The 26831-nt window shown below is 42.1% G+C and overlaps 1 protein-coding gene across 1 annotated transcript; it reads right to left on the bottom strand.

Annotated features, from left to right (window-relative positions):
• Positions 1 to 2119: 2119 nt before the first annotated feature.
• On the bottom strand, positions 2120 to 8142 carry LOC149162157 (uncharacterized). The gene is made up of 3 exons (XM_089435111.1): positions 7995 to 8142; positions 6672 to 7718; positions 2120 to 6072 (listed from the first exon to the last, which is right to left on the bottom strand). The coding sequence occupies exons 1-3, from the start codon at positions 8140 to 8142 to the stop codon at positions 2120 to 2122; spliced, it is 5148 nt and encodes a 1715-aa protein (XP_089291237.1).
• Positions 8143 to 26831: the final 18689 nt, after the last annotated feature.

Below are 26831 nucleotides of genomic sequence, written 5' to 3'. Positions count from 1 at the left end.
TCTACAGATGCAGAATACATGGAAACCACTCATGCAAGCAAGGAAGTAGTTTGGTTGCAGAGATTGTGTTCAAGTATGGGGATAGAATAGAGAGCTATAAGGATAGGCTGTGACAACCAAAGTGAAATTTTCTTGGCAAAGAACCCTGCTTATCATTCAAAGACAAAGAAAATTGATGTTCAGTATCACTTTGTGAGGGATATGGTTGAGGAAAAAAAGGCGTCGTTGGTAAAGGTGGGCACTTTGAAGAATACTGCAGATGCATTGACAAAGTCTGCGAGCACTGAGAAGTTCTCTTGGTGTAGGGAAATCATGGGTGTTATAGGGTTGGATCAATGACTAAGCTCTCCTTTGGAAAGAAAACAACTGGGAGAATGTTGGGTTGTGTTATATTCTTTCCATGGCTACCCCATGCACAGGGTCCGAGGCAGTGCCCCAGGAATTTTTTTTTGGACCCTACATTAGGTGGGCGAACCTACCTATGGTTTTGTGCATGGATTTCGCATATAGTTTTGGGCATGATGGTTTTCTGTCCATGGTATTTTGTAGATCCGGTCAAGGGAACTACGGTTATGTTCTAATCCAAGGTTAATGGATTGGGGTTTATGGATGCTTCGACATGTATATATATGTATTGTAACATTGAAATGAACATAATGAAAAATCAATCTGGTAGTCCCGGTTTTGCGATCCAAGGGAAAATATCTATTTTATGTTTTATGCTCTCGCCATTGTTTATTTTATTTTTTTAGAATTCCTATGCAAGTAATTTATGTACGGGGTTAAAACCTACACCATTTTCACTGAATTTTTTTAGACAAAATTATTTTCTTGTCTTGGTACTCAATTAACTCATAGTTCATCTTATCATCCTCAATCTGACGAGAAAACTGAGATAGTGAACAAATGTTTGGAAGGATATATTCATTTCTTTTTATCTGATAAACAAAAAATATGGTTCAAGTGGTTACATTTGGCGGAATGGTGATATAACACTTCCTTCCATATTGTAGAAAAAATGATGCCATTTATGGCAGTTTATGGATATCATCCACCGTCCATCACATCATCTTTAAGAGAAATTTATAAGGTTCAAGCAGTGTAAGATCACATCGAGCATCAACAACAAGTTCTCCAACTCTTAATGGATAACATCACTCTGGCACAAAATCAAATGAAACAAGCAGCAAATCAACATCACAATGAAAGAAGTTTTGATGTAGGTGATTGGGTATTTTTATGACTACAACTATACAAATAAATATCCTTCAAGTAAGCTAATAAGGATAATCAATTATCACCCAAGTACTATGGTCCTTACAATGTGTTGCAAAATATTGGTACTATGAAATAAAAATTGGAGCTTACTGGATATTCTCAAGTACACCCAGTTTTTCATGTTTCATGCTTAAAGAAGTTTATCAGTGACAAGCCCCCATTTTAAACAATATTGCTAGAACTTGATGAGGAAGGAAAAATCATAATAGATCCTGAAGCAGTCACGGAAACAAGAACCCGACAACTATGTAATCGATCAATTTCAGAGTATCTCATTAATTGGAAGAACTTACCCTCTCACGATTCCATATGGGAGGATGGGAATTTTATATAGAAGCATCCATAACTACTTAAGCATTGAGGACAAATTTTTTTTGAAGGAGAGGAGCATGTTAGGGCCCTATAATACTAGTGTATCCCCCTTATTATTATTGTTGTTCCCATGTAGCCCCTATATTGTTATTGTTGTTCCCCATAGAAGCCCACTATGGTTATTGTTGTGCCCTTACATTATTATTGTTATGTAGGCTTTGATTATATTTTTTTTTTCCCCTGGGAAAAAGTCGTAATTTTCATTAAGGTTAAGAAAATTACATTTTGCAGATGCCGAAGCATATTCAAAAGCAGGCTTGTGCCTGTCGAGTTCATTTTTAACTGCTATATACAATAAGTCTCCACGCAGGGAGCATGTAAATAAGTCAGAGCTGTGTTCAAAATTTATGCTGGCTCTTCGCAGAGAGCAATATATACTGCTGTAATATAACAAAAAGATGTACTGTTCAGCTGTATCTACACACTGAAAAAAACAAAATACTGCATATGCATATGGGCTTATAGCCCATCATTCCAATTGTTCATCAAATGGCCGATGATAGTACTGATAAAAGGTGCCATCGACTTCCTCCTGGATCCACCATTCCTCCCCTATTCTGTGCGCTGCCTCTTTGGAGAGCTGATCTGCAGTGGTGTTCTGTTCCCTGTAGATATGATGACAGACAAAAGATTCAAAAGACGTTATCAATCTCTTTGCTTCATCAAGAATATGTCTCAAAGCAAATGCATGACAATGTGATGCATTATTGAGCCAATTGCAAACAACTTTGGAATCACCAAAAATCTGTAAGTGTCTGCATTGTTTAAGGATAGCAAAATGAATGATATGCTTGGCTGTGATAAGTTCTGCGAAGTTGTTTGTGCCTCTGCCTAAGTTAATTTGAATCTTGTAACAGTGTCTGTCATTTAGGTGAAGTATGGCTCCCCCCCCGCACCCATCATCTTGGGCTGAGCCATCAAAGAAAGCCCAGGGCTTTGTGTGATCAATGGGGATAGGAGTGAGAGTTCTTGGTGGATTGGAGAGGTCCTCTTCCGGTAATAAATTATAATCTGCCACAGTATGTAGAATAATCGAAGGCCAGTGTGGCATCTTCAGTTGGAAGATGGACTGATTGCGGGCTATCCATATAGCCCAACAAATAAGCAGAGGTAGGTTCTTGGCCTTGCCTGTATGCTCTAAGCACCAGTTGGACCAAGCCTCCTGTAGGGTGTTCCCATGCCATTGCTTCAGATGCGGGATATGAGATGAAATTGACTGCCATAAGTTAATGGTCGAGCTGCAAGATAGAAACAGGTGCTCTGTGCTCTCATCAGCATTAAGACAAAAGTGATAGCGGAAGGGTCCATAGAAGGCTCGCTTCATGAGATTAGAACCTGTGGGGATTTTATCAAAGATGATGTTCCACATCAGAAGTCTCGTCCTGGGCGCAGCCTTGAATTTCCATATCGACTTCCAAGTGGGAAGGATGTCAGGTGGTTTATGTGGCTCCATTAGTTTGAGGTATCCCAACTTGGGTGAGTACACTCCATGTTTTGCATGAGCCCAGATAATCTCATCTGGTCCTTCCATAAGTCTGATTTGTGCTTGTGTGAGAGCAGAAGTATATTCCTTCCAGTCATCAGACCATTGGTTGGGCAGGTTTAGAGCTCTGGCTGTTAACCAAGCCTGCTGTAGGAAAGAGGAATTAGCTTGGTCACCAATGTGTTTGATATGTGTGATTCCTCTGTCATGGAGATAGCGAATAAGATCGGCTGGCAGTCTGTGAGCATTCCCGCATCCAACCCAAGGGTCCACTCCAATACGAACTGCATTCCCTTCTTTGATCCGCCAAGTGATGCCATCTCGAAGCAAGGGTATAGAGTCAATGACAGCTTTCCAGATGTTGGAGAAGTGATTATTGTGTCCATGTCTAGTACAAATCCAGTCTAATATGGGCAGTGGCTTAATGTACTTGGAATAAGCCACCCGGGTCCAGAGACTGTCTGCTGTGAGTAAACTCCATCCGAGTTTTGCTGCCAGAGCTTTAGAGAAGATAGCCAGCCTCTTAATGCCCCATCCTCCCCAGCTCTTAGGCTTAGTAATGGTCTCCCATTTCACCCATGCAAATATACGCCCCGGCTGGTGTCCTTTCCAAAGGAATCTGCAGCATATGCTCTGGAGCCTGTTCAGTATGCCTCTTGGAATCCAAGCCAGGGCCATCCAGTACACAGGTGTGGCTTCAATGACCGCTTTAATGAGTACAAGTCTTCCCGCTCTCGAAAGATATTTGTGGTACCAGACTTGTAGCCTCTTCTCTACTTTGGAGATAAGCCATAGCCAATCTGCAATTTTATAGCCAGATGGTTTCAATCTAAATCCAAGATACTTAATACCATCCGACAATTCCAAGGTGACAAAAGGGAAGCGCTGTGAGGCATAGTTGATTTCGTATGCCGAGCAGCCAACTGATGTAATAGTGGATTTGTTATTGTTTATCTGCATCCTCGTGGCCTGCTGGAAGAGAAGGAAGGAGTTATGTAAAGAGGAGGAGTCACCGATACTGCCATTTAGGAAGATGAGAATATCATCAACGAATAATAGGTGAGTAAGGAAGAAATTATCCACTATTTTGATCCCAGTGATTAGGTGTCGATCTCTGGTGGATAAGATTATCCTACTCAGACCTTCCATAATAAGGAGAAAGAGCAGCGGAGAGAGAGGGCATCCCTGCCTGAGCCCTCTTTCTGCAGTGAAAAAGGGAGTAGCTTCTCCATTGAGGAGGACACTATAAGATACATCAGTGATGCAGCTCATCATCCATTTGATAAAATCATATGGGAAACCAAGATGAGTAAGCAGCAGCCTAAGGTACAACCAGTTTGTTCTGTCAAAAGCCTTGGAGAGGTCTACCTTTAGAATCATTCCTTTCTGCTTCTTGATCTGAAGAGTATGCATAAGCTCCTGTGCTGTAGCAATGGCTTCATGAATTTGTCTATGATGTAAGAAGGCAAACTGTTCAGATGATATGTGCTGTGAGAGGATGGGCTTGAGGCGGTTTGCAATAATCTTAGCAATGATCTTGTAAAGACAGTTACAGAGTGATATGGGCCGGAAATCATCGAAGGAGATCGGATCATCAGTCTTAGGTATGAGGGCGATGAAGGTGGATTTGATAGCTGATGATATCCGACCTCTTCTCCTGCTGTCCTCCACTATACTCAATAAATCATGGCCCAAAATGTCAAAGAAAGAGATGTAAAATTCAATGGTCCATCCGTCCGGGCCAGGGCTTTTATCCTTTTTAAACCATTTCAGAGTGGCTTCCAGCTCATCCATGGTCACCTCCTTCAGTATCTCTTCCGAAATGTCCTGGTCCACATATCTGGGAAAGAGCTCGGCTACTCTCATGATCTCCAGTATGTTGACATTCCCTGGCGCCTTGTAGATACCTCTAAAGTGTTCAGTGGCCAGCCTGGCCAAATTCTGCTGATTAGAGATGGTGATGCCATGTTCATCCTTTAATTCCCATATAGTATTGATGGCTTTCCGGCCATTGGCAAATTTATGATAGAATTTTGTGTTGTTGTCTCCCTCAGTGAGCCAAATAGCCCTGCTTCTCAATCTCATGCTTTCTTCTCTTGCCTTCAATATTTGAGATCGTTTAGCTAGCAGCAGGTTATACTGTTCCTTACTCTCCGGAGTGTTGAAAGTTCCTGTTGTAGAGTTTTCAAACTCCGTGATGATCCTTTCAGCCTCCATGAGGGTGTGGTTATCCTGGATCCTCTTCTGATGTGCCCATTTTTTAGTAATCAGCTTGAGCTCAGTTAGCTTCCTGACAAATCCGGTAGAAAGTTCCTCTTCTTCCCGGATTGGGTTGTTTTGCCAGTATTCATGGACCAGCTGAATGTATGAAGGATCTTGTAGCCAGGAAGCATTGAATTTGAAGGGGCTCTTAATTTTACGAGTGAGGCCATCTACCTCCAGGAAGATAGGTCTGTGATCTGATAAGCCACCCGATCCTACCCATTGACGAACTCTGGGTAGATCAATGTATAACTGTTCTTTAATGAGGAAGCGGTCGAGTCTTCTGGCCAAACTCTGATCTCCACTCCTATTATTTGTCCAGGTATACTGAAGTCTAGCAGAAGGAATGTCCACCCAGTGGTGGTCCTCCAATAGGGAGGAGATGGTATCAGAGAGAGTATCCACTTGTGCCATATTCCCCCAGGATTTGCAATAACCCAGGGAGAAATTAAGGTCCCCCCCCAATATAATGTTATCTGCTTGAAAGAGTCCTCTTTCAAGAAGGGATCTCCAGAATGTAACACGATCAGAACAGGGTCCATGGACATTTATAATGCGGAGATCCCTTTCAAGTGTATGATCATATATGTCGAGGCCTATGAAACCTTTGCCTCCCCAAAAATTGCAGATGTCCACAGTCTTGTTACACACCCCTAATGCCAGGCCCCCAGATCTGCCTGAAGCATCAAGTGCATGGAATGTCCAATTCGGGAGCCAGGAGGAAAGAGTGCGAATGAGATGGTCTGCTTGGCAGAGAGTCTCCTGAAGAAATATTATATCCAGTCGATCCGAGGTTAGCAACCTCCTGAGTGCTAGTTTTTTGGTTAAACTAGCAAACCCTCTACAGTTGAATGAGAGGAACTTCATGAGGGGGGAGGGGGAGGGCCATCCTTCGCTCTAAGGGCCCCAATTATGGTGTGCTGTCACCCAAGGGCGACCTCCTCATCCACAGTCTGCCTAGCTTTAGTGATACGAGATGGACGACCTCGTGAGGTTCTGTGGGAGGTGGGGGGACTAACAGGGTCAAGACCAACAACATCCGGGCCTCGGTCTTTGATCCGAGGATGGAGGGAATATCGGGGCGATGGCTTGGATAGTGCCGAGGTCGAAGTGATCAGAGAGGGGGGAGCCAATGGAGGAGGGGGCGGGATCGTGCAAGTGAGTGATGAATGAGAGTGAGAGAGTGATAAATGTGAAACAGGGGGAACAGAGTGAGTAGAGACCGATGAAGTGCAGGATGCATAAGATGTCAAAGAGTTAAGAGGAGATGACATACCCGTAACCGCTGAGTCCGCCGGAGGGGTCAGTGTGTGTTCCTGAGCCTCTGAGGACGATGGCGGTGCCGGGGGAGGTGCAGCAGTCTCTATACTTGCAGGTCCTGATCCATCCTGAGGTGCACCATCCTCTGGTGAGCGCTGTTGAGTCTCAGGAGGCTGTACCGGATGGTGATCCAGAGGGGTCGACCGGTTGATGTCAGCGACCTCTTCCTTATCATTCCTTTGTGATTTCCGAAGAAGCGGGCAATCCCTGTAGAGATGTCCGACTTTGTGGCATCTGCGACAGCGATATGGGATGCCCTCATAGTCGATAATCTGCCTTCTCGCCGTATCTTTCCACTGAATAGTGATGTACTCGTAAAGTCCTCCCCTGGTATCCATGAATATGAGAATCCTGGCATAAGACATCATGCCCGTCTGAAGATAGGACTTGTCATAGCCCATGTAAGTACCGAGAGCATTGCCAATGCGCTTGAAAATTTCTTCAGACCAGTATTGAAGAGGGAGACCGGGTAGTCGAATCCAAATAGGGCCAACCCCAATCTGCTCTGTCTCAGGATCAAATAAGGGTGTCCATCGCTTGAGGAGCACAGGCGCATGGTCAAAGTGCCAGTGTGAGGACAGAACCCAGTTTGTGTGATCGGCACGCGCGAACCTCAGTGCAAACCATCCCCTCACAAAAGTCTGCACAAAAGGGATATCAACCAAGTGATGCCCCCAAATCTCGGTAGCCCAAGCCTTCAAACGTGCCGCCGTATAGCTGCGACCCCTGATGCGCCCGACCAAAACCCGATCTGCAAAATCCATTGCTTCGCCCCACTGAATGTCCTCTTCCAGTCTGAGGAAATAATCAACTTCTCTTGATTTGAAACACTTTGATTTCCTTCTAGGGCCGCCCGGAGGAGCAGGGTTCCGCGGATGACCAGATACCGGAGGAGAGAAATGAGCCGGTACCGAGGGTTGGAAGGTTGCAGGGATACCGGCAGGAGAATCGTGAGTGAAACCAGAAATGGGGCCCGAGAGCGGGGGTACGGAAGTAAAACAGCCTGATGAGGGACCAAGGTAACCCAGGGGGCCGGAAGAGGCAAGAACCAGGTTAGGGTTGTGAGGAAGGCGGTGAGATGAACCGACAGTCTGAGGGGTTAACCCTAGGGTAGGGTTTAGGCTGCCAGCAACAAAACCCAGGGTCGCCGGGGAGTGGGGAGGCGTCGAAAGAGTCGGCTAGGTGGGGGGTTCATCCGGGAGGACAACCGGCAGAGATTTGGAAGATTCACCAAGCGAAGACTGAGAGTAAAACCCAGAGAAATCATCGTAATACATACCTTCTGAGCTGGCATTAGGGGTTCGCCAGATGGAGACCCCCTCCAAGGGGTCAGCAGAGTAATCGACGGTCTCCAGGTCCTCCATAGTCATCTGCGCCTCGGAACGGTGAGCACTTTGCGGAGCAGTGAATCCCGGTGAAAACGACATGTAGCGGTTGAAGGTTGATGAGAAACCGCCGCAGGTGAGAGCGTTAAACAGCTTCAGGTAACGTAACCCCCGAGAGTCGTGAACCCGGACGGCGACAGGAACGGTAGGGCAGCTGACGGAGGATGTGCGCGGTGGTGAGTGAAACGGAGCGGCGGGTTACCAGCGTCTGCAGGGTTACAGAAACCCTAACCTAGCCCAGTACGCACGGTGAACCTACATACAAAAAGGAGACCTTATCATTTGTACCATCCAAGAATTGTATATTTCTGTGATATAAAGGAGGCTTCCTCCTCGAAGAGACTATTTTTTAAGTCGTTGATCTATCTTTTCTTCTATTTGTGATTTGGCTGCAAAACAATAATCTTATCAGTCCATTGATTAATATTGTCACTGTTTCCTAGCTTCTAGTACAATTCTAAGTGGATTAGGTGGGATTCTAAAACATATAATTTCATATCGAGGAACATGCTTTCATTATTTTTGGGTGCGGGATCTCCCAAGGTCAGTTTTGAGGCTAAAAGCCCATATTTTGGTCCAATTTTGTAATCCAAATGTAAAGACTCCGCATTTTGTGGTCGCAGAGTGCGTAGATGTTAAAGAGTCATAGGGTTGTCCACCCTTATTTTGGAAATGTAATGTCAGTTGTAGAAGATCTACCGATGGTCCACAAACCATGGGATTGTATAAATAGAGCTAAGCTCTAAGTAGTTAGAGATAATTAATTGAATAATGGAATCGAGCAAGGTATGATGTATGAGAGATAGCTCTAAGTAGAAGTCTAAGTTTTGGGTCGTAGCGTAGGTAGAGGCTCTGCAGCTGAGTGCGCAGAGACCTAGAAGTCCGCAGCTGAGTGCGTAGGGCAGGTCGAGTCTGTAACTGTTCGGAATCATCAATAAAGAGAAGTATTCTACAATTTTTGTGTCTTTATTTCCTGTTTATGCATCTTGTTATATTGGGTATAAATTTCACTTATAATTCTTATATGATATGCAAATATATATAATTGTGTTGGATAAGTGACCGCAAGTAAGAACATCTATTTACGTGAAGCTAACTAAGATTTGTTAATAAGACAAGTAATATACTTAGCCTGGTTTTGGAAATATCACAGTTCGCTGCCCTAGTAGTGTGAAAGTATATCAACCCTTGATTAGGGTTGTACGAAAGACGATTGTACTGTTTTGCGAAGGTGCTGAAGGACGAACAGAGGGTTAAGAAACCTGTGTGCATGCAGTTATAGCTGGGATAAACCGACATCACAACCATCTCAAGGGTGAAGAAACTTGGTTCCAGCATTCCCCCATATTGTTTCGGGTGAGACTTCAGTCTGCGCTCTGCGGGCTGATGCCAAAAGGTCTAGTAGTGTAGGGATTTGTTTGGCTAACTAATGTTGAATCTGGGTCAAGTCCCCACAAGCAAACAAATGGTTCCATTTCCAGGATCGGAATCTACATGCGATATGTGTGATGCCATATCACTGGAATCCAACTAAGAAAGAAATCAAAGGTTGGTTGGACATAAGGATTCACGAATTCGCGGCACAGGAAAACAGAAACACGCGACTGTCAAAAGAACAGTCATTAGACCAATACCTGTCACGAAGCTAGCAGATAGCTAAGGAAGGTGGAAACTTGACAGTCCTATTGTGTGGACCCCAGAGCTAGTGTGAAGGTTGGAAGCATCGGAGGATAAGATCGCGTGCGCTATCAATCATTGGCTCGAACGCATCATAGGAGGATTTTGTTACTGAATTCGTGGTCGACACCTTAGTCAACTATAGCGAGGCAGAGCGACGCTTTTTCAAAGGACCACGAGGTAAGTACGTTAAATCTCTAAATACTTGGATTAAAATGTTGTTGTGCGAAAAATGGGTTATGCAGATACCTTGATGTTTAGGACTACGAGAAGTGGAAAAAGTTACAGAAATGAAGGAAATAAGGGTATGGAGTATAGCCCCTTGATTTCACCTCCACGAAGGGACGAAGAAGGGATAGCAAAGGTCTCTCTGCGAAGTGCTATTCAGTTGATAAGACAAGGATTCCCGTGAATACCACCTCCACCTACACCACCTCTGTTTTCGCCGCCATCACCTCCAACTTCACCTGTACCACCTCCACCATCACCGTGATTCAGTATGGATAACATAGTGAAGTTGCCTTTGTTCAAAGGTTTGGGAAATGAGGATCCAGACCAATTCTGGTTCATTATGAGGGCTGTATGGGAAGCTCAAAGTGTTACTGATGACCATATAAAGAAAGTGATGCTGGTTAGTGCTCTGCAAGATCGCATGCTAACCTGGTACATTAAGTACTCTAATGACAACCCAAATGCTAGAGTAGCAGGCATCCAAGCAACACTAAATAGGGAATTTAGCAGGCCTAAGTCCGAGTTGCAGTCGATTGTGGGATTTAAAGAGATCACGATGCGACCAAGTGAGACACCATGGGAATTGGATCAAAGATTGAAGTTTCAGATCCACGAAGCTAATATGAATTTGACAGATAGACAACATCGCGAGTGGTTTGTGGCTTCGCTACTACCCCACTTAAGGAGCGCATTGTCGAAACAAAAGCTAACAAATCAGGCAGAGGCCTTGGAGATTTCCATGAGACTACATGAGACTCCGATGCAAGATCCTAATGTAGGAGTTCAGCAAATCCACACGCAGCTGCAGAATATGTGCCTTGAGATGCAAAATCTGAAGCAGGACAGGACGGTTCGACTACAGGTGCGCGGGGAGGTATGGTGTTTGAAATGCAAGAGTTAGGGTCATGCAAAGACCACTACCCAATCTTTACAAATTACCTTGCATGAGGAGGACCAATGCCTTTAAGGCCAGAAGCTCAAGTAGGACCTAGCGCGACGCTTGCTTTATGGTGCGTGATCTATCAGTTAGCTGGAAAACATGCCATAGATAACTGTCACTTGCTACAGAAGTATGTGTAAACGTCGCAATAGTTGTTCTGCAGCTTTTGTAGATCGGTAGGACATGATGAGCGTACCTACAGGAGCTATGAATTGATGATGGATAGAACTTTGACCTACAGGGTTCAAGATGAAACGCAACCCCTTGACTAGAATGGAGGGATGGCGCAGACATGATTTCAGGGGCACGGACAAGGCCGAGGCGGAGGAGGACTTGGTAGAGGTCGCAAACAGTTGATTTGCTACAATTGCGGAGGGCTAGGATACTATGCTTGCGATTGCACTAATCTAACGTGCCCGTCGTGCAAGTATTGCACGCTGTTTGATCATGAAACAAAAGATTTTCCTACGCTGATAGCCAAGATACATGACAAAGGGGCGCTACTGCCTCCCCTAACTTAGAACCTGCATATGATGAGGTCTGAGCCATGCGAGGAAGACCCGAACGTAAATATAGTGCTCCAGAGTCGAATTGCGACGGGGGATAACAAGGGGAAACAACCGAAAGACAGTACATGGGTTCGCAAAGCCTCGAAGAAAGAGGCCAAGTTCGATTTGGAGCATGCTCATGAAGCATTCGTGGAAGCTAAGAAGAGCTTCGTTGAGGCCTCCACTTCAAGAAGCAAGGATAAACCAGAGCCAGAAATGGACCCCTCTATGCTCACAACTTTCTTGGAAACCTGTACGAAGTTATTGCGTCACAATAAGGCTATGAAAGGGTTACAGGAACTTATCAATAGATGTGTTGGGACCATGCAAGGTGAACCGCACGTAGTCCGCAAGATCAGAAAGCATAAGACAAGGACGGGGCGTGAAATGAGACTCACCGCGCAGATCGGAGAATACGAAATGGATCAAGTCATTTTGGATTTGGGATCAGATGTGAATGTTCTACCGAAACAGACATGGGAGCGAATGGGGAAACCTGCACTACAATGGTCTCCAATTCAGTTGAGGATGGTGAGCCAACAGAAAATCATACCCATGGGGCGACTACAGGGAGTGACTGTGGATATTGAGGGAGCGAGTGCGCTGGCAGATTTTGAAGTAATAGAGATTGTTGATGACAACAATCCCTACCCTGCACTCTTGGGAATTGACTGGGCTACTGATATGAACGAGGTAATCAACCTGAAGAAGCAAAAGATGATATTTGAGAGGAAATCACTGCACGTAATAATACCCTTGGATCCTGCTGAAGGATCACGCTACACAGAAACAATCCGCGATTATGAGAGTGATGATGATCGGGACTGCATCTCTAAGATAACGGCACGAGAACAAGACTGGGTAAATCCCACCACAGATGGACGGATCACATGGGAGCATGAGAGTTCCTATACTTCGGACTCCGACGAAGAAATAAAACATTGGCAGAATCAGTTACATGAGGTAACTACGCTAAATTGCAACATGATGACCTGGTCATTGTGCTGTGTACCATCAGAGGAAAGAAATCTTCCTATTTATGATGGTCTAAATGAGGTAGATATCTTTTTGGATGCATTTGAAAGGGAGGTGCTAGAAAAGCAATGCTTCCAGGCCTTGGACTAGGCACTGCGCTCTACGCCCGCAATATGGTGGGGTACGCACAAGGGAAGTTTCGATGATTGGCACGAATGTAGGAAAATGATGCGAACACGATTTGGGAAGCCTAAGATGCAACTGACAGACAAGTACGATGGTCATAATGATCCACATGCACATCTGGCCAAATGGATGTAGGCTTATTGAGAAAAACCACAACCTGAGTGGGTTCACCTATTCTGTCATACCCTGGATGTTATCCCAATGAATTGGTATGTAGAAACAGAGCTTCACCATGGGACAAGTGAATGGGATATCCTGCGCAAAGGATTCATGATGACATTTAGTTTTGTGGACGGGTTTGACGGTATTGATGAAGTGCTACAAGAGGTGAAAGCAACCATCTTTAGGATACCACATGATCCTTTAGACCTGACGCAGTCTGAATGGGATGTTCAGCTGAGTCGCGCGCTGGAATGTTATAATTTAACTATTGAAGAAGAGGAAGAGGATTCACATAAGATTAACATTCCAGAGACAAAAGGCCATTGCAAGTTTCAGGGACCATAGATTGAGAACCCTGATATAACCGTGCCATTGAAAACTAGACACGTGAACATTGGTACGGAGGTAGAACCCAAGTTCACGAACATTGGAGACTACTGGGACGATGCGACGATGGATAAGGTCGTTGAATTACTCCGTGAATATCAGGACTTATTCCCTACCAAGTTTATGGATTTGAAAGGAATAATTGGAGACCTAGGAGTGATGAAGATCACGCTAAAGCCCGACGTGAAGCTAGTTAAGCAGAGGCCTTACCGCCTAAATCCGAAATACAAGGAGAAGGTCCGCTTAGAGCTAGACAAAATGCTAGCAGCAGGCATCATTGAGCCTGTGGAAGAATTTTATTGGGTAAGCCCTATGGTGGTGCAAGAGAAGAAGCAAAAGGATGAAATAAGGATATGTGTGGATCTCAGAAAATTAAATGACGCTTGTGTGCATGATCCTTTCCCAAATCCATTCACGGATGAAGCGTTGGACAATGTAGGTGCCCAAGAAGCATACTCCTTCACTGATGGGTTCTCTGGGTACCATCAAATCAAAATCGCGTCAGAGGATAGGAGCAAGACAACCTTCATGACTGAGTGGGGTTGTTTTCAATACGCTGTAATGCCATTTTGGCTAAAGAATGTACCAGCTATCTTTTCATGCGTGTTTTTTGTGACATTCAAGGAATTCTTGATAAGTTCTTGGAGGTTTAATTTGATGACTGGACTATATTTCGATTGGTTAAGCACCATGTAGCGAGCTTGCACTTGATGTTGGATACCTGTCGAAGATACTAGATCGTGCTTAACATCAAGAAGTGTCTGTTTTGCGTTCCTTTTGGGAAACTATTGGGGCATGTGGTTTGTAGATAAGGGCTGATGGTAGACCCCACGAAGATCGTGGTAATTCTGAACTTGGAAGCGCCGCAAAGTGTGAAACAACTGCGCACTACCTTGGGACATACGGGATGTTACAAAAAGTTTATCAAAGGCTATGCCCAGATCATCGTGCCGATGGAAAAATTGTTGAAAAAGGATGTCTCGTTTTGCTGGAATGATGACTGTAAGAAAAGCCTAGATATATTGAAAGAAAAGATGGTTACCATGCCGATTCTAGTCTTCAAGGACCGCGCTAGGGGTAGTACTAACACAGGATGGTGGAGAAGGCTTGGACCACCCTATCGCGTTCGCAAGCCGCAGATTATCCAAAGCAGAGAAGAACTATTCCACCAGTGAGTGCAAGGGGCTAGCTATGGTGTATACGCGCTAGAAGTATCAACACTACTTGCTAAGAGGTCAATTTAAGATGTATACAGATCACTCTGTGCTGAATTACTTGGTCAATAAGCTTGTGTTGGGGGGGGGGGGCGAATTTTCAAATGGATCTTATTATTCCAAGAGTACGATTTTGAAGTTATTGTGAAGCGTGGATGATTGAACGCATGACCAGACCATTTGTCGCACATCAAAATAGGGGAGGAACCTACTAATTTGGAGGAAGGATTACCTCACGCACAGCTCTTTGCTGTGCGCATCACGGATGCACATTTTGAGGATATACTACACTTCCTAACAACTGGAACTGTGCCAGAAGGATACTCTATCTAGCAAAAGAAGGAATTAGTGGTGCGTGCAGTAGATTTCTCTGTCATTGCTGGGAATCTATACAAGATGGGGACTGATGAGATACTGCGAAGGTATGTACCTGAGTTTGAACGAAGCAGCATCCTTGCAGACGCTCATGGGGGCACCACGGGAGGACATTATGCAGGGAGAGCAACCGCGCAAAAGATTCTACGCACAGGGTTGTGGTGGCCAACCCTTCATCAGGATTCAAAATCCATTGCAAGGCATGTGATGTATGTCAAAGAATAGGTAGGCCATCGTGAAGGGATGAAATGCCTTTGAATCCACAAATGACATTGCAACCTTTCGAAAAGTGGGCAATAGATTTTTTAGGACCTATTCAGCCCCAAGGAAAGACAGGCGCAAGGTACATTATCACTGTGGTGGAGTACTTGAGTCGTTGGGCAGAAGCGCAGCCGGTGAAAGATTGCACGGGTGTGATAGCAACGAAGTTTCTATTTAAACATGTACTGATGTGATTTGGATGTCCAAAGGTCTTGATGAGCGATCGAGGTACATGCTTCCTGAATGAGAAAATCAACGCACTAATGGAGGAATTTCAGGTGTATCACCAGAAGAGCACACCTTATCACCCACAAGCTAACGAGACAGTGGAGGCATTCAAAAAAGTGCTTGACAATGCGCGGACTGAGGTATGCAATGATCAACGAAGTGATTGGGACCTACGCATACCTTCAGTATTATGGGCTTATCAGACGACGTGTAAGAAGTTAACAAGACATACACCCTTTAGGCTGCTATACGGGGTTGCAGCTGTAATGCCTATGGAATACATCGTGCCTAGTCTATGCATAGCAGTGCTCACAGGTATGTGTTGAGCCTCAACCTTGCACTCATTTACCTGTCCTCCCAACAGCTTTTCCCTATTCACTTCTCTCTTTTGACATCATTTCCTCCATCAACTTGTTCAATTCATTGCATTATATGTCTTTTTAACATGATTTGTTGACTGTGCTAATGATTGACTGTTTGTTTAGAATTTTGGTACATGTTCAGCAATTCCGCAGCTGTTCTGCAATTCCGCAGCTACTCAGCAATTCCGCAGCTGTTCAGAGATTCCGCAGCCTTTTTGTTGTTTGCTATACTCCACGTGTCTTCTCCAGGAACGGGCCACATGGGCACGTTGGTATGGATGTATACATGGTTCGTATGCTATTGGTTGGGCCAAATCAGTCACGTATGCCCCCGGTCAACGCAGGAGTACCCACGGTCAAACAGTTAAGTTCCAGACGGTGGCACGGCTCTGCGTGAGCAACTGAGACACGGAACCACAGCTGGCACTTCCTCCACACCACGAAGACAGCAAGGGACATGATCTAACCATAGATTTACTCCCCATGATGACCGTTTCCTCCAAACGTGCACAGAGTTGCTTGCGTGTTGCTGCGTAGTTAATTAGTTAAGACTGTAGTTGCTTAGTTTACGCAGAGGATAGTTTGTCCCTGTGCCTATAAATAAAGCGTTTGCCAACGCTTAGAGATTAGCTTTTTGATATTGTAATTGCTGTAATTGTTTTGGTTATCAAACTCTGTTTTAGAAGACTGTTTCTACAGCACTTTTTGACTGTATTTTGACATGCTGATTTAATATAAGAAGACTGTTTCTGCTCATCTCTGCGTAGCTGATCTTTAGCTGGTTGAGTGGATGGAGGGCCCCCATCTACCACAACCTATGTACAGTAGCATTTAACTTTATTTTCCTGTCTTTCTTTGTTTTCATTTTCACATGTACAATAATGTATAGTTTGATTTCTGCAGTTTTTTATTTCTTTGAACATGTATAATAATGTACAGTTTGATTTCATGCCTTTACATTTCCAGCACTTTTCAGAACTGATCAGTTTGTTTATGCAGGTGTGTTAGGAGCCCGGGATAGTGTGTTTTAATTTCTTTTTATCACTGATGGTATTTGAAGTTGTCTTGTCTTAGCTGCTGATTTTTACCTTGCTTACTTAGTTTCATTGCTAGTTTACTTTATCAAGTTTTTGACAAGTTGATTACTAACCTTTTGATGGTCTTCTCATCATAATTGTCTAACCTTTATTGGACCAAAATATCATTGAGTGGCAGCTTGGTTTGATTAGCTTTTTGACTCATATTACTGATTCCTTCTTAACTGTTTTTCACATGAACAATTGCAGCTAGAGGTAGAGTGTTAAGAAAGAATGAAGTGTTATGATTTGTCATTTAAGTTTTGCAGTTAAAGTAGTGTTTTTCACTTTCCATTGAGTTAACATAGATGCTATTTTTGTTCTTATCAACAGCATAGATAGTGGACTAGTGCCATTAGTCACTTTGTTTAATGCTTTGCTTTCATTTGAAGTTTCAATTCCATTGCAAGTCACTTTTCAAGCTTTCTCTTTAAAAAGTTCTAGAAGCATTTAGAAACCACCATATGCACACACACGCACTCATTTGTTTATAAATCCATCACTCCATCTTAAGAAGTTAAATCAACCACAAACATCATCCAAAAACGACAAAAAGAACTAGGAAAGGTTACTTAAGTACATACTGTACATCTCACTTCATCAGCTTACGAGCCCCGGGTTGACAATTAATGATAGCAATTTAGACAACACTAAATTGACCAAACAGTATGACAGATCGTGGAGCCCTGGAAGAGAGGCTCGCGCAGTTGGATGAGCTCGAAGAAGAGAGATTTTTGGCTGGATTTCACCAGTAGGTCCAAGAGCAGTGTGAAAAGGCATGTCACGACTGACATATTAAGTTGTGTACCTTTAAGGTGAATGACTTGGTGCTGTTGTATGACAGTAAGTTTGATAAATTCCTCGAAAAATTCAAGATGCACTGGTTATGACCGTATGTTATTACAGAGATTACCGAAGGTGGCACAGTCCAGTTGGTTAAGTTGAATGGAGATCCCTTCCTAGGAAAGGTGAATGGCAGTCATTTGAAGCCATACACAAGTGGCGTGACCATCTGACTAGCCAAAAGAAGCACAGTATTAGCGCTCCAAGCAGCTGAAAGGAGGCGCGGGACTATAGACTACATTACCCAGGAGCTGCACGATTTTAGGACTGCGTGTGGTAGCGAAGTGTCACAGGGTCCGTGACAGCGCAAAGACAGTTGCGTTGGCGTGCAGGTCCATCGGGAAGTGACCGTTAAAGTCACTATTCACAATTTTATGGTTGATTTGAGGCCAAATGGAGTGGGCGTCAAGAATTTAAGGTGAAATTTATGGACTAGATTCTTGGAAATTTGCCGCCAATCTAGCATTAATGGGTCGAATGTGGGGGGAATGGTCGAATTTGAATTCAAAAGGCCCTATAAATTACAAGTGGTTGTCCAACGAAGCACTTGGCATTTTGAGAACTCAGTTGGTGCGTGCTCAAGTATACATGAACCGAGACCTATTTGAGACTCTGAAAGCGAATTCATTATTTGAGCAACTGCGAGAGACACTGCAAGAATTGTGGAATCGCACTATGCCAGCACCCGTAGAAGCCATGGACACAGGAGTAGTGACAACCGAGGAAGCTGCGCAGGAATTTGCAGTAGTAGAATCCCCAGAGAGCTCAGGAATAATAGTTGAAGTCCCTAAATTAATCTGGACTATGGATCAAAATATCATCTATATATGTAACTATAAAATCATATTTAGCAAAAATATAATCCATCCTTCTTTGGAAGAAAGCTGGAGCATTCTTCAACCCAAATGGAACAACTTTCCACTGATAAAATCCTGCTGGACATATGAAAGCTGTTTTGTGTCTGTCTTCTGGCTGAATCTGTATCTGATAGTAACCTGACTTCATGTCAAATTTACTGAACACCTTACTATGTTGAATCTTCTGCATAATTACTTCTGGTCTTGGCAATGGGTAATTAAAATTCTGAGTAATTGCATTAAGAGGTTTGTAATTGATCACCATCCGTGGTTTACCTCTTACTATCTCAGAATGATTTCTAACTAGAAATGCAGAACATGCATAATGAGATTCACTGATTTCTATTAGCTGCATTTTTAGTAGTTCTTGAATTTGATTCCTCATTTCTTGTTCATCAGATGGTGTGCAAGGAATCACTTTTCCTTTTACTCCATTGTCATGTAAGGTGACTATCTCCTGCATCGGACTCTCAGTTTCCCAAAACTGTTGCGGGTTATCCGAGCAGCTTTTCAGAAGTCTCTGGTAGATATCTCTCTGTTCTGTAGACCAATTTTCTTCAATGCATGCAGATTGTTTATTTATTTTTTCTGCTCTGGCTTCATAGATTTGTAGGACCTCTTGCCAATCATTTGAATCTTTAGTCGGCCTTCTAGTTCCTACTTTCTTTTGTCTATTCTCATGCCTAGCTTCAGAGTTTGCAATGCTTAGTCTAGGCACAGATATAGCTTTTTTCTTTAGATTTATTATCAGCTTATCTTGGCTGATAGTTACTGGAAGCACAGAATTTATAAATGGCATGCCTAACATCAAACTTGCTGAAGGGTCATAGTGCTGAATTGCTGAGATTTTTACAATACTCCCTCCAACTTTTAAAGAAATATTGTCTACATAATGTGTGAGCTGGACAGATCCTCCAATTGTTTCTGAAACTAGTATATTTTTTAATGGTTTCCAGAGAGATTTGAACAAAGATGGTCGAGCTAGATTATTTGATCCTCCAGTATCTACAAATGCATCTACTGAAATCCATTCATTTCTGACTTGAACTTCTACTGGAATATAAATCAAGCTCTCTGTTTTCACAATCTTTTTCAACAAAGTATTTTGTTCATTTCTTGTAATCTCTGGCAGAGGTATACTAGTTGATGGTGCAATTTTCTTTTCAAATGGACATAAAGAATTAAATTGAGGTAAAGATGATGCAATTTGTTTACCTCTATTTGTCTTCTCTGATACTGCTGTTTCTTCTGATCCTTCTTCAGAAATTGATTCTGAGTCTGAATCATCTTCTGTCTCACTTGATGACTCAATAGTTGAAGAACTTTCTATATCACTATAGTGCTGTTCACTATAAAAATCATCATCAGAACAATTTGTACAAATATTCATTTTCTGTACAGGTTCTTCCTCTTCATTGTCTGAAACTTCTGTAAGAATATATACATCAGAAATTTCTTCATCTGATTCTACTACAGACCAATCATCTTGAAACTCTTCAATATCTATACAAGCTTTAAGTTTACTAGATGATTTCTGAGGACATTTTCTGGCAAAATGTCCTTCCTTTTTACAAATGAAACAACAATTGTTGTTTCTTGGAGCTGTTCTCTTTTTCAAATATCTGAATTTTCTGAAAGGTCTTTTCGGGTTTGATACTCTTTTGGGTTTGTATCTACCATACCTTTTGTATTTCTTCTTTGATTTAAAAGGTGTCCATGGTAATACAGTTTTGCAGACATTTGAACTCGGGGTTATGTCATGCGCCTTCTTCTGCCAACACAAATATTTGACTTTTTCTGACACTCTAAACAGAAGATCAACCCAATAGACTTGTTCTAAACTTTTCATCTGAACCTCAAGATCTTTCATGATCAGATCTCCTAAGTTTCCTGGCAACTTTGACAAAAAGGAAACTTTTTGAGCAATATCATTAAACAGATTAGCTTTAAAGACTTTAGCCATAAATTCTTTTCCAAATTGATCTAAATATTTTAGATCTTTCAATTCCATGCGGCTAAGGTCAGTCAATAGCTGTTTCTTTTCATCTTTTGGTTCTGGCATAAACTGAGTTTTTAACAACATTTCAAATGTAGCTAAACCTGCTTCCATGACTGCTATTCTTTCTGCTTCTGTTCCTCCCATCCACCAATCAAATACTATTCCTGCCATCCTCTTTTCTGCTAAAATCATGATAGATATGTTGTCTAATCTTGTTGTGACCTGCATTTGATATAAGGCTCCTATCCAGATTCTAATAGACTCACCTGGATTGGATGAGTTATCTAGATCTAGAATGTATCCACTAGAGTTTGTAGCAAACAGATCTTCTTCAACTCTAGGATATTTAGCTTCTCGCAGGATGTGAGCTTTGTTTTGATTCTTTATTGATGGCATGATAAAGGATGGAAACTTTATTGCAGCTTGTTCTAAAGACATGACTTCCTTCTTAGATTCAAAAGGTTTTTCTGCTTTAACCGTTCTAGAAGATCCACTGGTTAATTTTCCAGTGTCTCTGGAAGTCCCTTCTCCATCACTTGTTTCGGGTACTTCTTCTTCTAAATCCCAGTAATTTGGGGCTGTCATATCTACATGAAATTTTGGGATTTTCTTACCCTTCTTCTTCATTTTTCTTTTTCTTCTCTCCTCTCTTTCTCTCTTTTCTTCCTGTTGCTCTTCATACAACAATTTTAAATTTTCATTTATCAAATCTGCTTGTTGTCCTAAATTGTCTAGAACATTTTCAGCATGAGAACACCAAGTAGTCAAATAATTTCCTACTTGATATACTTGTTCCAGATCATTGGGCTCTTGTGATTCATGTTCTAGAAGCGGTGCACAATCTGCTCTTGTAGCAGGCTGTTTGGACATTGATGAAGAAACACAAAATTTTGTTTTTGGTGGCCATTTTCCTCCTCTAACAAATCTTTTATTTGCATATCTATATTCTTCCATAGGGGGATAATTCTGTACATGAGTTCTAAACATTTTATTTACAGCTAGAAAAGGTTTCTCTTCAGGTATATACAATTGTTTTTCAGACCGGGGTGTACTGGTGGAAGTAGACGGCTGTTCTTCTGGTATGGATAACTGTCTGTAAAAGGACCTTCTTCCACTTTGGACTGGACTTTCTACTGGTAATACATGTTTCTCTGGCAAAACTATTGGCCTGGGAATTCTAGGGTAAGTAGATTGATTTGGAATGATTTTTACCCCTCCATCTTCGAGAGCCAATCTTTTAACTTTTCTACTTATATCATCTGAAGCCAAAGACTTATATTGGATATACCAGTGATCGGGTAATGTTTCTTTGTCATAGTGCACTCCTTCAATTTGTGCATTCCCGATTCCTACAGTCACACAGTCTTTCAACACCGGCTGTTTTAGTTTAGGATGTACTGTATTTGTTAACTGAAAGGAAGTTTGAACAATTACAGACAAGAATTCACTCTCATCTGCCATAGACAGTCCTTGAACTCCTATCAAGGCTTTCCAACAATCTTTAAGATGTATGTCTGTCAGACTAATAGCATAATCAGGATAAATTGTTCCGTGCTGACAACCAGACATCAAATTTCCCAGTATTGTTCCTATTCTGGCATGATCATATTCATTGTGCCTTGAATCAAACAATTCTGCTATGCAGGGAGTATTTAAACCATGTCTAAATAGGGGAGCCAAACCAATCCTTATAGCTCCAAAATGTAAGTAATAAAATCTTCCTTCCTTAGCATATTTCCTAAACTTTTTTATTTCATCTTCTGAGAATATATTGAGTCCTATTATCTGCACATGTGGACCCTTAATTCTGATCTTAACTTCAACTTCTTTGAAGTAATATTTCTTAGAAAGCTTAAACATCATTGGAACCGGATAGATTTCTTTAGTATCTAATGAAGGGGGGTTCCAACTTTCTGGATCTTCTACTTGTTCATGTTCATTTACTTCTGATTCAACAGATCTATTTTCTACTTCAGATATGGATCTTTTATCAATGGTAGAGAAAGATCTTAAAAATTTGGCCATCTAGGAAAAGGTATAATTCTATTCCAGAAATTGACTGATAAAGCTTTTATTTACTCAGCACAATGTAAAACAAAGATGCCTTTCAAATGCTTCTGGCTCTTCTCAGGTTCTGTCTATAGCATTATACAAGGTCGTTACAGGGCTCTGATACCAGATAAATTGACCGTTCAAACAGAGCAATTCAACAGCATATAAAGGATATAAAGCTATTGGTATACCAGAACTTACTTCTCAAATTCTCGAAGCTTTCTGAAAATGAAAATCTGACTCTCTAGTTCTTCTCCTCAGGGAACACGCACGAGTCTTCCACGACCTCTCTCCACGGGTCTTTACTCCAGCGCCTTATAGTTCAACCTCTTTCGGAAAACAGAAACTATCCTCAGACGTGCAGAACTGTCCTCAGACAGACGGCCCAGAAGGCTTCGATATTAATAAAAAGCAAGAACAGAATACAAAGCTTATTACAACAGAAATGTCTCAGAGTTCATCACAACACGCATGCTCTCAATCGAACGATGCCTTGAACTCATGAAGACCCTTTCTTAAATAGACCAAAAAACGAATCCAAACTTAGCTAAGACATGACATAAGATAGAAATAATTGAGGGTCCTGTCGGTATCTTTCTCCACCGACGGTGTCTACTCAATTTTTCTTTTGTACAAAAGATTCCTGCCACAACATGTAACCAACACTATTACATTGCTGACAAGAGATTCTTATGCTACGATCTTCTTTTACCAATGTCCTGTGGGACTCCTTGTCTCCCATAAATCTTCTTCGGACGATCCGGCGGATGGCTCGTACTCATCGATGAGTTGTCGATGGTACCTATTCATAAGTCGGTTATACTGTTCTTCGATTCCCTCATTTGGATCTTGTGCATCTGTCATTTCTCCTTTTTCTTTTGGCGATCTTGTCATACTGTGAGATGTTGTAGATGACGATTCTCCTTTTATGATATTTGTTTTGATTCTGTGAAGTCCTGGTTGTAGTGGTGTATACATTAACTCCTGTTTTTCCCACTTGTTCAAAAAAGGAAGAGCACTTATTTCAATATCCAGAAAAGAATCTTTAAAGGCATTTCGTGCTGCTGGTGATCTTTGTACTGCCAATTCTATCCCATCTAATGAATCCCACTTAAATATCTGAAACATATTAGTGGAGCTTTCAATAGAGTGCTGTACCCATAATCTGCAGTTTTCACTCAAACAGTCTCTTTGTTGCCAGCCTAATTCGAAAATCACTGACGTGCAAATTCTTTTAGATATCATTAAACTAATGATGTGGATGACATTATTGTTCCAATTTGGAGACATAATTGAGATGGTGATTAAGGCCTTTTGGTTAATTGCAAATTTTAAAACTTTTGGTTGTCCTTGCAGGCTATCCATTTTATTAATAATTTGAATTTTTTCAACCAACCTCAAATTTCCAAACTCATGGAACCATTCAGCATGCTGTTTGATTAACTCTTGATTGTTACCAGTGTCAGAATTACCAACCCTTTCATGACTAAAGATTTGAGAAAAAGGATTAGGTTCTATGCTATCTCTCATTCTCAAACTATGAAAATCCCACTGATAAGCATATGTCTTCAAATACTGGAGGGATCTTTGTATGCATTGAGATACTCTGGTAACTTGAATTTTTGTGCATTTTCCTTCTTGAAATCTCCAATCTGCAAAGTTCTCAAAAATTTCATACTGAGGAAAGGTATCAGTATTTGCATAATTGTCATCTATCCTTTGGAGGAAAGAGGACTCTAGTTCCTCAAATATATCTGGAATTCTTAGAGAAAGCAGATATTTTACCATTTCGTCTTTTATGGGAATTTCTTCTAAATCCAGAATTTTGGCACCTGTAAAAATACTCAGAGCAAAATCAACACTGCCTATGATCTGATAGTAATTCAAGACTCTGAGTGTCCAAATCATTTCATCTGTGTAGATGCTAGACCATAAATCAGATAAGCTTCTGAAGAAAAGCTTAACTTTCATATTTGGTAAAGAAAATACTTTAACCAAGTTATCATCAAGGCCTAGAGATATACCCAGATTTTTTGACTGCCATGCTTGGCATTTTCTGATCCACCAATTCCTTCTTAGTCTAAAACCAACCAATTTCTTGATTTCATCTGTGACAAGACTTGCATAATTTTCTAAGATTCGAAATCTATCTACAAAGGTGGCAAAACTATCATCTGAAGGGCCTTTACCCGGGATTTCAAAAACTGAATATTTACAAGTTATGAACATCTTGCTCATGTCTCTGGTCAGTACGTCTGTCAAGAAATTTGAGTTACCTGGTATCCACTCGACGTCAAAATCAAATTGCTGAAACCAGATTTGCCAGGCTAAAATCCTGCCCTTTGCAAGTTGTCTTGAAATTTTTGCTGTCAAAAAATATTTAAAATTTTTGGAGTCTGTTCTGATTAAAAACCTGACCGGGGTTAGATATACCTCAAACCGCTGAATCCCGTTGAAGATAGCCAATGTTTCTTTTTCAGCTATGAAGTAGTTTTTCTGACTTGCTGTGAATTCCCCGGAAGCATATCCACACAGATTTTCTTCAATTTCTCCTTTACTATTTCTTCTTTGTTCTAACAATACAGCTGACCAAAAATTAAGAGATGCATCAGTTTGCAAAATTAATAAACCATCACCTGGTGGTTGAAGCTTTGGTAATCGCTGACACTCTTCTTTGAGTTTCTTCACTGCTTTAGTCGCTTCTTCTGACCATCCTCCGTCGCTGTGTCTTCTTATAGCAGCTGTCTTTTCTGAGAGTTTTGGAATGTATTTGTGCAAGTAATTCAGAACTCCAATAAACCTTTGGATTGCCTTTTTGTCCTTCAGTTCATCAGGAAACTGTGTCAATTTTGTTAACACATGGGGCTGCATTTGAATAGAACCATTTGCAACATTTATCCCCAAAAAATCAATACTTTCTTGGAATAAGGACATCTTAGTATTTGACAAAACTATGCCATGATTTTTTACTTCTTCAAGAAAAATCTCTAAGTGTTTCAAATGAGTATGTACATCTGGACTATGGATCAAAATATCATCTATATATGTAACTATAAACCCAGAACACCGAGACCTAAGAAGGATAAGAAAGCTATGATCCCGGTGCGTGTATCACCAAGAAACCCATAGAGGACCAAGTTCACCTTGCAGGAAAAGGGGAACGCCATTAATTTGGAGGCCAATGAGGAGGAATTTGAAGAAATCCTAGTGGATGAGGAGGATGAGGAAATGGAAGTTGAAACCCAGGGTGCAGACCCTATTACCCGGTTACCCAAATATGTTCCTCCGTGCAAGGGCAAAGCCAAAGTGCCGAAGGCCATAGATGAGAGCAAGAGCTCTCTTTAAACCTCGTTGCTCCTAGACAATATTGTTTTTGAGGGGCCGCACTTAGGGCGGGTTCCTTTCCTAAAGTTTGAAGATTGGGACCTCGCGGATCATGAGAAATTCTTGCATTTAGCGACTAAGCAGCTAATGCGCTGGCGGATTGACGTGATGGCCGGATTGATTGAATTGGAGCCACACAAATGGCTCAAGGGTGTCGAGAAAGCTGGGTTGCTAAACTTGCTCTGGGTGCCGCATTACCACCGCACCCCAGTGACCATCTTCATCATCAGGCAGCTACTCTGCTTGGTGCATGATGGATGTTTATGGCTCGAGGAGCCCATTCCCATCACGGATCACTTGATTCATCGAATCACATGGCTGCCTTATTCAGGGGAGGATCCAACCAATATATTAGAGGGAAAAGGTGGTGAGTTGGCCCTCGTGGAAGCGATGAATATGAAGTTCAAGTTGGAGAAGAAGAAGTGAGGATATGCCATCTCCAGCATTAACAACCCCCCAATCAAAGTCGTGATGCAAATACTAGTAGGGAAAGTGATGCAGAAGTGCCACGCGGATGAGGAACCCACACCTGTGATTGCACTAGCGGCCCAATGTGCAGAAGGAGTCCAGTTCAACTGGGCAAATTATCTATGCGGCGAGTTCATTACGAACTGTCGCAAGACACAGGAGTAGGGAAAAACGTTTCATTACATATGGCCCTTGTTGTCGATCGTACTGGTGGCATGGGAGCTACTCGAAGACAACCAATTCCATTTGGTCGTGCCGGACCTTCCAAAGGCAGCGAAGTACGCTTCACTGTGGGTGACCAGGGACACACAATGGATAAAAGAAAGCAATATCTTTTAGGTATTAATGGAGATGAGCATTAGGATGGGGATTAATCGCAAGCTGCAGTTGTCGCCCACAGTATATGCCAGTTTGAAGAGCTTTTCAGAGTTCAAAGTGGATTTCCACCATGTTTTTATCAGGGCACGAAAGGACCCTGCAAAGACATGGCATAACCTATTGTACCT

This window comes from Pinus tabuliformis, chromosome 5_2 (assembly GCF_031772625.1).
Source record: "Pinus tabuliformis cultivar Carrire ecotype Pingquan chromosome 5_2, CPIR1, whole genome shotgun sequence".
In the NCBI taxonomy this organism is placed as follows: Eukaryota; Viridiplantae; Streptophyta; class Pinopsida; order Pinales; family Pinaceae; genus Pinus; species Pinus tabuliformis.
The sequence above is the reverse complement of the archived record's forward strand: the minus strand, read 5'-3'. Positions and strand labels throughout refer to the sequence as shown.